The sequence below is a fragment of the Protopterus annectens genome, chromosome 10.part0 (assembly GCF_019279795.1).
Source record: "Protopterus annectens isolate FY-2018-M chromosome 10.part0, PAN1.0, whole genome shotgun sequence".
Classification (NCBI taxonomy): Eukaryota; Metazoa; Chordata; order Ceratodontiformes; family Protopteridae; genus Protopterus; species Protopterus annectens.
In genome coordinates this window covers 159,153,470-159,171,073 of record NC_056744.1, presented here as the reverse complement: position 1 = coordinate 159,171,073, position 17,604 = coordinate 159,153,470, and the positions used below count along the sequence as shown (strand labels likewise).

Genomic DNA, 17,604 nt, shown 5'->3' with positions numbered 1-17,604 from the left:
CCTAACTTTATTGGAACTTTTTTAACACACTTTCATCATCAGTGATATTCTAATCTTGCTTCTAACTCCACATTTCCCATGCATTGTATTACTCTTCTGCGTTTTTAAATACATTTTATACTACAGCTGTTCTGTTTGGTCTGTAGTATCTGCCAAGTTTTCATTCTGCTTAGAAACTTAAAGTCACACCTTCAAACAAAAAAAAAAATCCTTCACAACAGCTTTAATACAACCAAATGAAATTCTTCACTAAATAAGAATGTGGCTGAAGACGCAACTGAATCAAATTAACTAAAAAAATCCAAAACCCTTTTCTGAACAAAGAAAATTTCTTGCTCCCTTTCTCTGTCAGGAAAAAATGTTACAGGGAGAGGAATTCTACAAGCCCAATAATAATATGGCCTTCTACTTATTTCAGTGACTTCCAAAAAAAATCAACACTGGAATCAATCTATAACCAAATCTGTAGACTTGTAACTCTCTCACTCCAAAAAGACAATGCCATTGCATGACTCTCAAAAAAGCAAGATGTCTTTGTGTCAATTAAAGAGCACAATTACTATTAGACTGTCTGCCAGATCAGCTAACTCTTAGGTCTCCCAATACACCCTAGGATCACCACCCACACAACATTTCTTCCCCTTGCAATAGATTTCACAACAGAGATCTCACAGGCTGGTCCCAAACTCTGGGAAATGTTTTTTCTCAAATTTTGCCCACATCTTAAAAAAGTAAAAAAATACTTGCAAGTAACTGTTTTTGTACCCAAAGGTACAACAGATCTCTTCACAAAAACATCTGCCTCCACTTTCACTCAGTCTCCTAAATAACTCGTCCTTTGTAACATTCATCTGTTTGCATTATGTTATATATTATTACTTCATTACGTATCACTGGTTTGTGCCTTCTTAAATGTCTGTCTCATTTGGATTTGTTTTGATTGTTCTAGCTGTCTACTAATTTACAGCCCAGCTCTAACTTTTCAGTGTGTTGGCATATGCATTATTACAGGCAAAGAAATACATTATGTACATGAACGTTTTTGATAACTGATAACCGTATGTAATAAAGCAGTGTAATTGCTAAAGCTGAATGATTACTGTGATAATACCTTAGTCTGATTGTTTGGCTGCCTATGATTATTTTTTCCTTGTACTGACCCCTTTGGATTACATCTGCTCCTGAAGTTTGGCATAAAACTTCTTCCCAGTTGCTAGATTGACAAAAACACGGTGTGCTAATTCTCCAAAGAGTTTATCAGTGATTATAAATAATGGTAGAACTTTATCTCTGTGGGACATGAGCAAGTACTAGAAATATTTTCTACTAAAATGGAATTTATAATTCTTCCTTGAGAAGAAAATGATTTTCTCTGTTTGCATGATCTAATTTAGTATTACTTCAAAAAAGGAAAGCAAATGGAGTAAGGGTATTCATAATACAGTGACAGCACTCATCACTCTGCATAGCTGTGCTAAATGTTCTTCATCATTTTGTAGGACTGAATGAATTGCTAATTATACAAAAGGACTTTTCATCTATATTATACCAGACTTTGTCACACATGCTGATTGAAAGAGACTGCTAGTGCAGGACGTAAATGCCTTCAATGATAAGGTATAAAAGCTGCAATGCAGTTGAAAGTTGGATTATTTGTAACTGCTGTTAGCTTGCTGTGCTCCTTCCCCTTTCATTATGTCTGCCAAAGTTTAATATAATTAACAGCTTTTAACATACAGAATTTAAGCTGCAGACAGATCTCAAGTAATCTTTGTGTGTGTGTGTGTGTGTGTGTGTGTGTGTGTGTGTGTGTGTGTGTGTGTGTGTGTGTGTGTGTGTGTGTGTGTGGCATGTGTGCTTGTGACCACACAATCACTGTACTGAACAACTTAGGGTTCAAGTAGAAAACGACCTTGCTTGGTCTGACTTTTGAAAACAACAATGGACTTTATCTAGAATGTATCACTATTTCTTTATTTATGTCTGTGTATCTGTGTGTGTGTGTGTGTGTGTGTGTGTGTGTGTGTGTGTGTGTGTGTGTGTGTGTGTGTGTGTGTGTGTGTGTGACCACACAATCACCGTACTGAACAACTTAGGGTTCAAGTAGAAAACAACCTTGCTTGGTCTGACTTTTGAAAACAAAAATGAACTTTATCTAGAATGTATCACTATTTCTTTATTTATGTTTGTGTATCTGTGTGTGTGTGTGTGTGTGTGTGTGTGTGTGTGTGTGTGTGTGTGTGTGTGTGTGTGTGTGTGTGTGTGTGTGTGCGTGCGTGTGTGTGTGTCTTCATGCTGTGACTTGAGAGCATGCAATGGCTACAGTACAAGTTAAAGCAAGTAAGGGTGGGGTGACAGAAAAGCTTAAGAATATGAAGTTTAATGATTTACTTACTTGTCTGTTTGCTTGCTTACTTCCTAACTGGGTCAGTAGCACTAAGCATTTTATTCATACTCATTAGGGGAAATCTGGCAAAGACACTAGAGCTCTGTTCTTTACAGTAAGCATTGTGGGATCTTTTACATAAACCTGACCAATTACCTACATATTTGGTTGTATTATTCAATAAACTTGGCTTTGTTCTATGCTTGGCCTCATTCATATGTGGATAGGACTGTGTCCTAGCATAAGCAATGAGCAGAAAACTATCCTGCCAGAGAAGGCAAGAAGAAAAGTGTTAGAGCTGTAGCAAATCATAGCAAGCTATAATTTGAAACAAAAAAAATAATCCAAGACAAAACCAATAGTGGCTAAAAAGGTCCAAATAAAAAGAACTAACAAGATTAAAAAAATCTCAAAGATTATTTCAACTCATTTGCTTAAAATTACACATAACACAGGATTTATTTTTTTATGAAAATGTGTTCACTGTTTTCTGTGTTCCAGTTCCAACTGTGCCCCCAGGAAATGTACAAGTGGATCCTGTCAACTCCACAGTTATACAGTTTACATGGACACCACCGAGCCCTCAATTTATCAATGGCATCAACCAGGGATATAAGGTAAAGCTGTCCCATTGATTCAGTGTGTAATAAGGTGCAGAAACTGAATGAGGTCAAATGTTTACTAAATATTTATTTCTTTATAGAAAAAAATTGTTAGCTGCTGTTTTCTTTTTTGGATAATAAATCCATTTGTTGTAGCTCAGTTGAGATGAAAGTATTTGCGTGAAGTGAGATACGTTTTCACTGTTTTCACCAGCACAACTGTATACTTCTTTCCTGTTGTCCCAAAACTTACAATGGTGAAACATGTTTGTAACTCATAACAAGTATGGTGACCATTTTCATAAGCAGGCAGGGTGTTGTAATATTTTCTCTCACTGGTAAACCAAGCTGAAGGAGCTGTGTAGGTTCCATAAGGGAAGGAGTATGCTTATATCTGTACTTCCCAAAGTGTCTGCAGGAAAAAAATCTGTGATATTGGAATGTTGACTTCTGGAAGATACAGGGATGTTGTCCATGTTTGTATGGAAGGGGAGAGAGAATGCAGAAGCCATACTGACTGCAGGTGATTCTGGTGCAGATGTATACAGGTGCACCAGCATAGCCACTGTATAACTGGATACCAGGGGCAAAGACTGCTGGAAAATGACCACATAACCCTTTCTGATACTTGAATCTAGCTGTGCCCAGGGTATGACATTAACATGGCATGATGGGGAATTATGGCTGGAATTTATTTCCTGGTGGATTTGAAAGAATAGTCTGCTGTTTAATTATGGGAACTGTTTGTGTAGTACATTACCAAAATGAAATCCTTCCACAGTGGTTAAAAATATAAATTACCCATGCCCCTGCATAGGTGTGTTGCTATTATACAAAGAACAGTTTACCTTGTAACATAATGTCATTGTATAATGAGCACCACCCCTCACTCATCTCACATGGGGTCAGTTTAGATGATTCTGATGTACTGTACATGACTATCTCTTGAAATGGCTACACATCTGCACTAGATCAGTAATGGGTATCTGCTGCTATTGTATGCATTCAGGGGTGAAGTGAAGCTGAAAAAGGGACATTTTAAGATTCATGGTGGGTGTGTTTTGCTTAATTTGAAGTAAATATGTTAAGTGCATACAAATATGTGATGCACCCCCTTACTTTGCAAAAATATGTATCAATAAAGAAAATAATGTCAGTTTTACTTTTATTTTTTTCCATTCATAAGCAGTATATCTGAAATTATAGGCAAAGAAGATAATTTGAATGCTGTTAAAAGTTTACTAGTTTTCATTTTACTGACTGACATCATCATCTGGGAGATTGCCCTATAGCGGGCCATGACTAAAAACAGTCCACAGTGAACCAGTTCACTTAAGCAGTTAAGAATTAAGTAAAGCTATTTTGAATCACACTGACTGAAGCTTTGCAGCTTCTTTCTTTAATGCCAGCAAGACTACATTTCCCAACAAGTATTCTGCAGTGTTTAGGGCATGTTTATTAAAATTCCTGATCTTTTAAATGTTAGTTGCATTAGCTGTAAATATTGAACTTTTTGTTCTGCATTCATGCTTTTCCATTTGTTACTCATATATAGTTTTCAATTCACACGAAAATACAGGGCATTCCCAGGACCTCTATTGGAGACTGCACTTTGAGTTTACAAGAATACTCCTATGTGCTACTTTTTAACCCTTAATAGTGTTTCCTGAGAGTGCAAGATTAGCAGACCAGAACTGGGCTTCACATTTCTGAGTGGTGCTTTCTACTGGTTCCACACAGATGGACAAAATTCAGAATAGAAGCAATTCTTCCAAAAATGTGTAGGATCTTGTCTGATCCTAGCTACAACATGTAAACAGTTCCATACCACAGTGACACCTTGGGTTACATTCCATGGGGAAGGAATGAAAACCAAATTGACTTTACAATATAATGTTTACTCTACACAGTGTGTGATGTAAGCCTCTATATGTACATGTTAACTATTTAATAGCCAAGATACTACACTCATTATTTATTATGTAAAGCATTGCTTGTGTAACTGTAATCTTTAGTACTGGCATTTTTTCAGATTTTAATAGGTTTTGTCCTGACATTGTAAAATTGTAATTTAAACACAGCAAAGCAAACCTGTTACATAAATAATCTTTAAATAACAGTTTCACACAATCTTAATCAGAATAAAAAACAAAATAAATAAACTCAGTTAAACATCACACATCCCCCCCAAGTATGCCACCTTGTGCTGTCTTCAGTTTCTGCCCTAACCATAATCCATTCAGTTCTCCCTTCTTTCCATATGGGATCTTCTTAACCTTATTCCATCTATTTTACCCTCTTGAATCGGAGAATCTTTGCTTTAGTAGTGAACATTTAAAGTTTATTCATTTTCACTGTAAATTCTACACTTGTTACAAGACCAGTTGTGAGACAGTATCATTTATGTAGTACCATGTATGCAAAAACTGTCTCAGTTTTAAAGTGGTTGCATGAAAAGTGCATTTGGGGCTTTTCTCCAGGCCTCCTTTGAAAAAGTGTATGGCCAGTTGGACTTTCTTGGTAAACAAAAGTCAGTAAATAATATAGAAAAAAAGAAAGTAAAAGAATTCATGCAGTAGTTATCTATCCACTTTGAAGGAGCGTATATCAAAAACAGAAAGGCTTTTCCAAGGAATGGACCACCATAAACCATATGCAGCCTAAACTGTGTTTCTTCAGAGCATTACAAAGTGTGCAAAGATACCTTTCTTAGTGATTTACTGTTTATTGATGCTCATTGCACAACTATTATTCTTTTTCCACACCTTGATCTGTTCTAGGCCAACGTGTGTTCTGGCTAAATCTTTCATTCTTGACATTCTAAGTTGTAACAATTTTGATATTACAAAATGACGTTTTGAGGGATTGGGTCTCCAAATTTCTGCAATACAAAGCTATCTTTAACACTTAACCTTAGTCTTGTGGTAGTCTATGAACCAGCAGACGCTACAGAAGGAGTTCTGGAAATTCTTACTGGATCATATTTTGATATGATGCTACTGACGATGTATGGGTTTTATTTCTTTAGGATATAGATGAGATCTGTATATAGTTTTTGTTAGTTTATAGCATGTTTCTATGTTAAATTTGTATTTGATGTGTTTGTATGTTATTAATGGAAACATTTAAACCTAATAAAAAGATTTAAAAAAAAAAAAAAAAAAACCTTAGTCTTATGGAATAGTATGCCACAAACTTTGAATCATTTTAGGTCATCTTTTCAAAATACTTCAGTGTTCTTTTGAGCAGGGTCATAATTCTGAAAATCCATTGTTGAATTTTCTCAAATGGACATTCTGAAACATCTGACATCAATACTTGGTAAGGTATGTTCAAGTCTCCAGCACCCCTCCACAAAAAAACAGGTACTCTGTGCAGTGTACCCACACAGAAACAGCACCAGTGGTGAAGTCCTATAGAAGGCAGTGACAGGGAGTTTAGTAAAACTAACTTAAACTTGACAAGACAACATATCATCCAGCTTGCACTGGATAAGATGTAGGGTACACCACATTACTCCTGCTCCATTGCTGTTTGGAAATCTCATCTTTCTTTTTCATGGAAAATTAGTTTGTACCACATTGGTGAAAAGACCCAAATTTAACTTTGAAGCATGACACTGAAACTTCAAGAGGTATATTCATCACTAGGCAATTAGAGTGGGCTTGCATATCTGTCCAAGAGTGTAGCTCCCTGCTGATTTCTGGAATTCAGTTTTATGAGTCTGGTTATGTGTGCTGAATGTGTTTGAAGGTATAACAAATACAAGTCTACCTTTTTCTGCAGCAGTGCATTTTCTGGTCCTAACAGTGTTTTTTTTTTTAACAGACATAGATTATTAAATAAGCAAAGGGTGATAGATTGAATGCCCTTATTGCTGCTTTTCTTTCTTTTGGGTTTGGGGATGGGGGCTTTATCTGGAGATGTGTGATTAGCAATGAACTGATCCTGTCTTGAAAGCCATTCAGTTATGCATAGCTGCTATAACCTGGAGTTGAAAGCAAATTTATGTCTGTGCCGTCATATGACTATACTGTACATCCCAGTATGCTGTTTTTCATGCAAACTAAATGGATGTTGTCTCAAGGGAATGATATTTTTCAGAGTAATCTTATCTTTATTTTGCCTTTCAGTAGTCATCTTCAGCTCACCACTTAACTCCAGTCCTGGTTGGGGGGGTTCATGTTTGCTGACAGGAAGCACAGCCTGTAAGAGACAAGGATTTCCAGGCTGTGCCATAAAGAAAGGAATAAATTCTGTCCAAAACACATAGTTGGATTCAAACCCTATACTCTGCTTTCTGCAGACACAGTATCAATGTATGATGATGTCTTGTTTTCAGAGTGACAGCACCCATAAATTACCTTTTATTGACAACACCCTTCACTGAAAAGGTATATCCCAGCACACACACACACACACACACACACACGCACACACACACACACACACACACACACACACACACACACACACACACACACACACACACTTTAAAAATAGAATATTTAAAGAAGTATCTGTTAGTTTAGCTGTTTCTTTGGAATTCTTTTTTTTTCCTGCATTCTGCATTTCAAGCTGGATAGAAAATGAGAAACAGTAATTAAGTTGGTAGGAGTGGGGTATATCACTTAGCTTTCTCCCAGCCATACTGGCAGTGTGCTGTCAGATGGTAATATTGAGGCCTGGAGAGGATGGGATGCACTTTAAGAACTCATGGGCTACATTGTAATGCACTTTCTCTCTATTTTGAAACTCTATCAAATTTAAATCCTAGTCACTTCTTGACCAGAAATTTCCTTGGGGGCTTAATTAAATTTGTGTGCTCTCTTTAGTCAGAATATGAAATACTATTTCATTTGAAGTAATGAACACGTTAGAGTAGTAAGTGAACTTCCTGTTTAAAAAAAGCTGAATTAGTTTACAGGCCTGGACTCTGATTGTGGAAAATTTCTGTTCTTTTCTTTTCTGAAGGGGACAATATTAAAGCATCGTAGCAAGGCTGAGAACTCTGTGATTTATACTTTGTTTAAATGTTGCCATCTGTCTTGACTGGTTAACACTCATAGCATGTTACAAGCACATTCAGCAGATAGTATGAGTGGTGGGATGTATACAAAGAATAAATACTCACTTGTGGTATGCGTGGAGAGATTTGCAGTTTCTGTAATCATAATAGGCCAGCAATTTTCCCAAACATGACATAATTGTTCATTCTTTCAGAGTATTTTTCATGTTTAGATCAAACCTATGTTCAAATAAAAATAAGTAGCAAACCATTCTTAGCTATGCTAACTATCTTTGATGTGTAATGCACAGAATGAACAGTACATGCAAGTTTCTGTACTGCTGCTTCAGTTTTAATAGCTGAATAATGAATAATGAATGTGTCTATGGTAAGAGGTAACCACACCTCCACCTGGACTCCATAATGATCCCACTTGCATAAAACGTCAGTAGGAACAATCCAGGGACCATGTGCTCTGTATTTGCTTTTGGGGCAGATTTGTGGGAATACAGAGGTTTTGCTTAATGTAATTGGTAATCTCTACTGTTCATATGTATAGCATAATAAGAAATAACACAGAGGCCAGTGTACTCTGGGTACACTTTATTATCTGAACACTGCAGACATGCAAACACATTTTATAGTACTACACTGATTGCTTTTATGAATTCCTGAAATTACTGATCAGCAGAATAGCAGGGCTCAGTATACCATATGACCCCCCCCCCCCCCAAAACATACACACACACACGCGCACACACACACACACACACACACACACACACACACACACACATACACTTTTCAGTGTCATTGTAGTAATCATACATCCTGTTACAGGGTAAAATGGCATTTTAGTCTGTAACTGGAAAAGTACGCAAATGTTGAGAAATACAAAGAAAGAGTCCATATACTGGAAACAGCTTTCATAAATTCAAATTCTGGGGTGTCTTTCAGACTCTCTGTGAATATCTTAGCTTTTCATAGGCTTTGGTACTTTTGAAACTTCATAATTTCAGTTTGGTGCGACAGTCTCTTGTGTAGTATATTGTTTACTTCCAATACCTAGTAAACATCCACACTAAGTAATCACCCTTTCTGTGGTAAGAGTCACTGCTTATGTATTTTTAGTGTCCACAACCACTCAGTGACTCCATTGGCATGTATGTCTTTTCCACATGATAAAAGTATTTGCTCATTCTATACAATTTTAAACTGGACCTGCCTGTTCTGTTATTTTATTAGCAGCCACTATGAAAGTTTTCCTGCTATATATCAATGGTACACTGAATATGATTTAATGATATACCTGCCCATGGCATGCTTATCATGTTGACATTTTTTGTAAGTAACGTCAAGTTAGGTTTGAATAATTCAAGCCTAATTCAAACTTTCCTGTTTAAAAATAATTCTGAAGTTGATTTATCTGTAGTACAGCTGAATGTGGTTCTCTACTGTAGTAAAAGAAAATTTTATCTTCCCCATTAACATTTCCTGTCAACTTTTTTATTCAAGTGCAATGGCTGAAAGATGTATTCTTTTCTGCTTATAATAATAATAAAAAAAGTTGAACAAACAGTAATGACGTAAAACAAAATACAATAAAAATGGTATAAGAGAATACATGTTCTTATTGCAGTAAAACTTTATTACAATAAAAATGGTATATATGCATTAATATTAAAGAAAATTAACATGATTAAAAATAAATATATACTAATTAAATAATTAAAACTGGTATTATTATATGATTTCAGTGTGGATGAATCCATCTAAAAAGATAGCTTTTCAGGGTCTTCCGAAAAGAACCCTCAGATTTGCGTGTAACATCAGGGAGGGTAGCTGATTCTACAAGACTAGTGAATGAGACAGTGGGTTATCACCCAGAACCGCCAACTAACTCCTTGGAAAAGAGAGACGTCCTTATCCTGATGAGAGCAGGCAGTCTCTCCCATACACAAGTTATCAGTAGATCTTTCTGATTAAGTGGTACCTAGATTGTACAAGGTTGTAAAAATCAGAAGTGACATCTTAAACAGAGATGCGGTAACAACAAGGAGACAATTCATATTCTACCACAAAGGAATAATATGTCATAAATGGGAAAAGGCTGCAGTCCCAGTACATAAAATTGTATCCTCTGCAGATATACAAGTCTCCCACTGATGAGCCCAAGGTAAAAGGCATTGTAGTAGCCCAGGCAGAATGATATCAATGCATGTATCACTGTACCTAAGTCTGAAAACTGGATCTGGTTCTGAATCTAAGCAATACTCGTCAAATGGAATAAGTTGTCTTAACAACAACTGATACCTAGCCCTTTAGTATCACCTTGTCATTAAGAGTAATTTCAAGATCATAGGACTGTGAAACAAATTTCAGCCCCCTTATTAAATAATAGAGGGAGTGGAGGAGAAGAGAAATGGTGAGTGTATTATGATTTAAATTACGTTTGGACATCCATTCAAACATTGATTCCTAGTAGTCTTCCAAGGTGGAAAAATATACCACCCACTGACTCCTTTGTGAAGGAGATGTAAATTTGGATATCAACCATACTTAACTGGTATGAAATGCCTCTTCCTTCAGTAACCTCACAAACAGGCAGCATGTATGCACTGAATATTAATGGTACCAAACTGAACTCCTCCCCAGGGTGTAGCACAAAAGGTATGAGGCAAACCAAACCAGCATAATGTTTGAAAAAACACAGTAAATGCTAATGCATTCAATCAGAATGACATGTCCCACCATGTCAAAAGTAGCAGTGAGATAAAGGAGGTGGAGGATGGAATGCAACCTTGGATCCCTGGCCATAAGGAGATCAAAGTGTGTAGTTAGGTTGATATGCATTGATTGAAATTCCAACTGACAGGGCTTAAAGATGTCATGAATTATTAAATAAGAATACACGTGGGAATACATAGGAATACACTACTTTTTCAATGAACTTTCATATAAAAGGAAGTTTAGAAAGAGTTCAGTATTCCAAGAAGTTCTAGATTCAAGGATGATTTCTTGAGAATGGGAGTAAATTGAGATCTGTTTTAAAACCTGTTTAAAACACCCATTGTGAAAGGACAACATATAGTCTGGACAGCAACTTACACCAATGAAACTAGCCAAGATTTTACTAGCTCATTTAGACCAGGTTCTAGCCCAAAGTGATATATAAAATGAAGTCATATTTGCATTCTCATTGTAGTCAAAATAGTTAAAGTCAAATAACTAAACTCAAGCAAACCCACTCTAGAGTCCACACATTTTTCTTGGTTACACTAGCAAAGACTTCTTACTTATGTGCAAATGAATAACAAGTGAATTCACATTTAAAGGATGAAAACGCTATGCTGCAAATCCCATTCACCATTCATATAAGCATGGCTGATTGACTTGGTGCAGCATAAATTGCAATGAAGAAATACACTACCATCACACATGAGATTTCTGCCTGGTATACTGTATAATGACTACCCATACTACATTTATCTTCAAGAAGGCTAGGCCTACACCACTGGTTTTCCAATCATCAGTTGCATCTTCTCAATGTTTCAGAATCTAAGGTCAACTATGGTTGCTAATAAACACTGATTTTATATGTACATAAACTTGGGCTACAGAATCTAGAACATCAATCAAGTCATTTATTCCTGAGTGAGCTGACTGGATTCATAGCACTCTACCTTCTCCAGCGCTGGTCTAGTTTGGGCATCACTGTTTCTACACAAGACCCTTCATCTTATAACCTCTCCAATGGATGGCATGACTGGTAGAAATCCCAGTCTGAAATAAACCAGAAAATAGTCAGACTAAGAGATTTGTTCCCTCACTATGTCACTGTTTTTCATCAAGGCCACTGAGTGCTTTGACCTGTTTGAGGTAGTAGTAACCACCTGAGTGAAGGCAAAACTTTCAAAAAGACTATGCAGAAGTCCTGTAGCTAGCTTACAGGTCTCCAACTTAGTCTGCGATTTTTGGTTTTTGAGGACAAGCCAACACAGAGATTCATTAAGTTGTCTGTAGGTATTCCAGGAAGGTGCTAAAGGAGGAGAAATCCACCATTCACTCCTGCCTCTAAAACAAAATCAAAAATTTTTGTTGGACCAATATTTGCTGTGTCAAATTAAGCTCTTTATTTAAATATATTGCAACTCCAGTAGTGACATTGCCCAATCTACAGCTGCAAATAATATGGAGACACAGAAGAAGTGAAGCTGTAAGACCAGTTTACTCTTGCCAGGCAACAGTATCTCCATAATGAAAGCCATGTCAACCATCCAGAGGAAATCTGAAATGCCTCCCAAGTAATTCTTGATTGACCTGGCATTCGCTAATGCAGCCTGAATGAGGACATGAGAGGGACAATAACTGCATCATGGTCTGAGATAATAATCTGAAACTTGAGGTATTGCCATTAGACAACCAGAACTTCTGTGCCATTGCCTTTATATCTTGTAGCAGCATCTTGTAATCCTTATTCCAACAAGCTTTTCTAAGTCAAGATATGCAGGAAATAATCCCCTTTCTACCCACTGCCCACTGACTCTTAGCAACACCAAAATCTTCTGCATATCTGAAAACATAGAGATTAACAAAAATGTTCCTAAAAAGACAGAAGGCAAACAGGAAATCATTGAAATAACAGTGACTTATGAATCTTTGAGTTCGCAAAAAGATGTTAAAAGTAGCCAAACATCATCAAAATTGTAATCAAAGCATTATAGGGTTAAGCTTCAAAAGAAAGTGACATTGTTCTTACAATCTCCAATCCCCACAAATTTGGGGTACCGTAATGACACTCAAGGTGGCTTCCATTCATCCGAGTTTTAATACTTAAAGGCTAAGTAATATAATCACCACACTGAGAAGCATTCACTAAATGAAAGAAAGTACTGTAGTATCACAACTTACATGATTTGATAGCCTATTCCAAAGCTATATGAAATGTGGCATTACATTTTTTCATGGTATTCAGATATTCAACCCCCCCCAAATAATAATACTTTACATGTTATGTTGATATTGTCAAATAATCCTATATCTGGCCATGACAGCTTCTTAACTGTAAGAACCATTTTCAGTAATCTTGCTATCTTTATATTCTAGTGTCTTTATCTTAGAAAACTTATACATTCATTTGGTAATTTTTCATATATATTCATTTTTTGCCAAACTTGCATTTTAAAGTTTTGGTGATTGACTTTGTAGGCAATGATTTTTGTCACTTTCTTTGCTGTACAAGGAAACATGGCTGACATCTGTGCCTTTTCAGCCATTATTATCAAATCATTTGTATAAACATTACTGATCTGTTAAATTTTGGCTTGCTGAATAGATTTCTTGTTCATCTTATATTCATTTAAGCAATGTTTCTACAGATAATATAAAAGGAATGGTGACAGAGGTACCCCATCATACTCTGTGAAATTCTGACAGATTGTCGGCCATTTATGGATACATAAACTTTAGATTCCTGAAATAAATATTTCTTCAAGTTTAATAATTGTTCTGGAAATCCCAGACTGTTGAGTATAAAGTAGATGAATTTCATGACGAGTCAGTAAGTGGTAATAACAATTGTTGTACATTCATTAGCTGCTTTGCAGATAGATAACCACTTTGATTCACCAAAAATAACCTCTTTTATTTCTTTGATTATATATTGATAGATAAGTGTTACTATTGTTTTATAATCAGAATTCAGTAGTAGTTATATAATGGTCTATAACTCATTATTGAATCATTCTTATCAGAGTCTTTAAGGACAGATGTTACCAAAGGTAAATCCTATTATCTCACTGATGTCCAGCCTGCAACTGCATAGTGATACTCAAGTTCTGGATAAACACAGAGCAGGTTGCAGTGTAAAGGTTTTTCAAAGTTCTGAAGGGATCTTATCTGGACCTGAAGCATTAATTTCTTAATTTGTCTCTACCAGAGGAACCATGACTTATATTAACATTTAATTCCTTTATATAACTGTCTTAACTTTAATTATACTTAAAATACTTTTAACAGTTATATTGATTTTATCCTACATAGAAGTCTATTTATCCTTAAATTGCCATGTTTGTAGCTGTGTAATTTTGACAATCTTCTCTAATCTCTGAAATATAGCTATTCTGATGATAAATTTGCAGCTGAGATGTTTTACACACAGTTCTATATTTTTTTCTTCTGATATGCACAGGTTCTGTAGTTTCCTTTTGCTCTTGTCTATGTCCTCTTTCTATTAAATTTTGTGATGTTAACTTCAAGATATAGCTCTAAAATTTCTGTCATTTTTGTTTCTCCCTTATTAACTGTAGCTATAGAAATCAGTCCATTTCTCCTAATATGAATTTTCTGAAAGCTGACCACTTTTTAAGTGATTTTTTTTTAATTTTACTTATTTACATTATGCAAATTTTGTCTTTAAAATATTCCTGACTTTCCTTTAAACAATGTAAGTTGTGCTGCATTCTACTCACTGTAGAGTTTTTTTGTTTGGCATCCCATACTGCCACATTCTTGTCTAAGTCTTATTAAATGATTGGTCATACAGAAGACCAGATCATATGCCTTTGGTAACACTGAAAAGCACACGAAAATCCTCCCCTGCCTTTACATCTGGTTGTTTAATGCTACCAAATGACCCTGTTTTGCTATATTACAGACTTTTTTTTTTTTTTTACCAACTATATAACAACTCTTTTCAACACAGTTAAAGCCTGACATTGTCTGGTCAGTTTGTATTTTTCCTGGATGCCTCACTGTGTTATGTTTAAGTGGATCTTTGGGTGGAGATTGCAGGTGGCTGCCTACCCCCCCCCCCCCCCCAGCAACTTGTTTTCTTTGTTTTCCCTAACCCTTTTACTTGGTTTCCTACAATGTCTCATGTTTATGCTTTCTAAAACATTCCCCTCTTTTGTGGTTTTTGACATAGTTTACTGCTAGGTGCACCCACTGCACAGCAATTTCAAACAAAGATTTTCTTCATGGTTTGGAAGGCTTCCTGCTCTCCTGTTGGTACTGATTCTTTTGCACATTTGCAAACTGATTGACTCACACACTGGTATGTTTTCCTACTTGCTTGCACCCTTCCCACTCCCAATTCTCAAGACAGTCCCCAAACTCAAACCTTTATTCTGTTCTATCCCCCCATCTTTGTTTACATTATATTCACACCTTAAAGGAACGCAGCATATAGCTACACTAGCAAACATACATATCCCCTGCTACCACTCTTCTCTCATTCGTAATTGCTGTCTGCCAGGCGCACTTCTATCCCTCAGCCCACTTCTCAACCTTTTTAAACTCTTTTACATGCCCCCCCAAAAAATACCCTTGGGCTGGTTCACCTCTTTTTAAATGTCCTCCCCTCTTTTCATCTCAACTTACACTCTCCTGCTGCTCTTCTCTTACTCTTCCAGCCATAGCAATAGGGTTTCCCTCTGTAATGAGTGGAACCACACCTCTCATACATCTGTTAGAGATCCTTTCTGTAATGAGTGGAACCACACCTCTCATACATCTGTTAGAGATCCTTTCTGTAATGAGTGGAACCACACCTCTCATACATCTGTTAGAGATCCTTTCTGTAATGAGTGGAACCACACCTCTCATACATCTGTTAGAGATCCTTTCTGTAATGAGTGGACCTACACCTCTCGTACATCTGTTACAGATCCTTTCTGTAATGAGTGGACCTACACCTCTCGTACATCTGTTAGAGATCCTTTCTGTAACGAGTGGAACCACACCTCTCAGACATCTGTTAGAGATCCTTTCTGTAATGAGTGGAACCACACCTCTCAGACATCTGTTAGAGATCCTTTCTGTAATGAGTGGAACCACACCTCTCAGACATCTGTTAGAGATCCTTTCTGTAATGAGTGGAACCACACCTCTCATACATCTGTTAGAGATCCTTTCTGTAATGAGTGGAACCACACCTCTCATACATCTGTTAGAGATCCTTTCTGTAATGAGTTGACCTACACCTCTCATACATCTGTTAGAGATCCTTTCTGTAATGAGTGGAACCACACCTCTCATACATCTGTTAGAGATCCTTTCTGTAATGAGTGGAACCACACCTCTCATACATCTGTTACAGATCCTTTCTGTAATGAGTGGAACCACACCTCTCATACATCTGTTAGAGATCCTTTCTGTAATGAGTGGAACCACACCTCTCATACATCTGTTAGAGATCCTTTCTGTAATGAGTGGAACCACACCTCTCATACATCTGTTAGAGATCCTTTCTGTAACGAGTGGAACCACACCTCTCATACATCTGTTAGAGATCCTTTCTGTAACGAGTGGAACCACACCTCTCATACATCTGTTAGAGATCCTTATTTCCCTTATCTCAGTAATTCTCATTCAAGGTCTCTGTTCATATACCAACAAAAACTGTAGAGCCAGCAAACAGAGACAAGCATAAAATAATTTATTAGGAAGACATTTAACCAAGAATAAAGCAAACCAGCTTCGTCTGTCAAGCCTTCTTCAGTGCATTCACTGCATCTATTCACTGAAGAAGGCTTGACAGCCGAAACCTGTTTGCTTTATTCTTGGCTAAATGTCTTCCTAATAAATTATTTTATGCCTGTCACTGTTTGCTGGCTCTACAGTTTTTGTTGGATTGTGATTTGATTTTGGAACCGTGCAGCTACCATAAGTGCAGGGGCCTGCTCTCCTCTATTCATATACCCAAGTACGCACATCCCCCCAACCCTATCCCCTCCTTATACACTTTGCATTGCATGTCACATCAACTCCCACTTGCTTATGCTGTCAACCTATCCCTTACAAGCCACTCCCTTAAACTCCCCTAGATTCCTCAATAAGTTCATCCCTATAATACTCCTGCTCCTCTGTGACAACATGGAACCTATCCCTGGCGCTTCCTTCCCCGCTTTCATCTTGTGTTGCAATTAATGCCCATAATGCCTAGGCCTATGAACCTATAGTGTCAAGAGCAAAACAGACCAACTAAGCAGCTTTTTTGCACTCTACCACCCTGACCTCATAGCTATAACAGAATCTTGGTTCAAACCCAGTGATCCTTCAATCCACCACTTCATCCCTGAGTGCAACTATTATCTTTTTTTTTTTCGATAAACATCTTTATTAAATTATCATGTGTGACATAGACAATCTTACATTTATATAAATGAAAAATAACATTGACACCACTTTAGTTGCAAATATTATGTTGAAGGGAAACCTAATTCTAGACCTGGCTGTGGAACAGTACTTCCTTTTTAAATCTGACGTAAATGTCCAACTCATAACTCAAAGAAACACTAGCTCAGACTCTCTTCCTTACTGGCTATTTCACCATGTGCCCTCCACAAACAACTTTCCTGTTCATCTTAATGTCGCTTACCTCCCTCCAAGTGCCTCTTTAGCCAAATTTAAAATCCTGCTGCTTGAAATTACTTCCTCAATAAAAAAATCTGAAAAAGTTACCCTACTACTTGACTTCAATCTCAGCCTTCTTGGCCCTAATCAAAACAAAATTTTTGAAATCCTTAATGACTTTAAACTCATACAACTGGTTACTGGGCCCAACAGACCAAACCCTAACTCTTTTTGTTAATCACTTCTTTATCTTA

General features: G+C 36.8%; 1 protein-coding gene across 1 annotated transcript in view; it reads left to right on the top strand.

The window, feature by feature from the left end:
- Positions 1 to 17,604, top strand: part of SDK2 (sidekick cell adhesion molecule 2) — a 1,526,639-nt gene that overhangs the window by 900,482 nt on the left and 608,553 nt on the right. The window contains exon 17 of the mRNA XM_044085131.1: positions 2,888 to 3,003. Within this exon, the coding sequence (XP_043941066.1) occupies positions 2,888 to 3,003 (116 nt within the window). The remainder of the gene's footprint in view (positions 1 to 2,887; positions 3,004 to 17,604) is intronic.